The sequence below is a fragment of the Ailuropoda melanoleuca genome, unplaced genomic scaffold, assembly GCF_002007445.2.
Source record: "Ailuropoda melanoleuca isolate Jingjing unplaced genomic scaffold, ASM200744v2 unplaced-scaffold51454, whole genome shotgun sequence".
Lineage (NCBI taxonomy): Eukaryota > Metazoa > Chordata > Mammalia > Carnivora > Ursidae > Ailuropoda > Ailuropoda melanoleuca.
In genome coordinates, this window is record NW_023224342.1 from 1 (window position 1) to 735 (window position 735).

General features: G+C 57.4%; 1 protein-coding gene across 2 annotated transcripts; it reads right to left on the bottom strand.

Moving 5' to 3' along the window:
- Positions 1-218: 218 nt before the first annotated feature.
- Positions 219-665, bottom strand: LOC117799515 (endothelial differentiation-related factor 1 homolog). 2 transcript variants are annotated; one of them, XM_034652000.1, is made up of 2 exons: positions 438-665; positions 219-389 (listed from the first exon to the last, which is right to left on the bottom strand). In XM_034652000.1, exons 1-2 carry the CDS (start codon positions 663-665, stop codon positions 219-221), a joined length of 399 nt encoding a protein of 132 aa, XP_034507891.1. The 2 variants fall into 2 exon arrangements, with proteins under 2 accessions (XP_034507891.1, XP_034507890.1); XM_034651999.1 differs by having other exon boundaries at positions 219-665.
- Positions 666-735: the final 70 nt, after the last annotated feature.

Sequence of the window (735 nt, forward strand, 5' to 3'; positions counted from 1 at the left end):
ACTCATATTGAAAAAGGCGGGCTGAATGTCACCAGTTGAGAGGCTTGCTGACGGACATGAGGGCTGGGATTCTGGAGGTTTCCCTCTTGAGAGGTGAAAGCAGTCTTGCCCAGCCTGGCAGAGAGAGAGGGAGAGAGGGAGGGAGATCCTGGCCCTCCGAGAAGGAGCAAACGGCCAGGTGAGATCAGTCGGGGCAAACTGATTTCGAGGCTTTGTCCTCACTTCCCCTTTGGGGCCTTCTCGAGGGGTTTGCCAATGTCCCTCCCGCGAAGCTTCAGACCGATGGCTCTTTCAATCTTGCCCAGCACCTGGTTATTGGGGATGGCCCTCCCAGATTCGTAGTCGGCGATGACCTGGGGCTTCTCGTTGATTTTAGTGGCCAAGTCTTTCTGGGTCAGCCCCTTGCTTTGCCTGCCTTGCTGAATCACTTTACCCACTTCCAGGGGGACCCGGTCGTGGTGTAGCTCCTCTGTCTCCCGGTCCAGTTTGGCTGTGTTCTTGGTGATTGAATGCTGCTTGTTTTGGCCTGCTGCCCATTTTTTGGAGGTTTCCACATCTTCCCCTCTTCTTTGAGCAGCCAGGACAGCCTGCTTGGATTTGGCCTGAGCGGCGCTGGGGCCCTTCTTGCGCAGGACCGTCACCGTGTCCCAGTCACTCTCTGCCATGGCCTCTCTCGTTCGGCCTCGCTTCTGTTGCTGCTCCTACAGCCGCCGCCTCTCCGCTGCTCAACCTCTG

Excerpts from the sequence above, each read along its gene's own strand:
- LOC117799515 (XM_034651999.1), bottom strand. The coding sequence starts at position 665 with ATGGCAGAGAGTGACTGGGACACGGTGACGGTCCTGCGCAAGAAGGGC.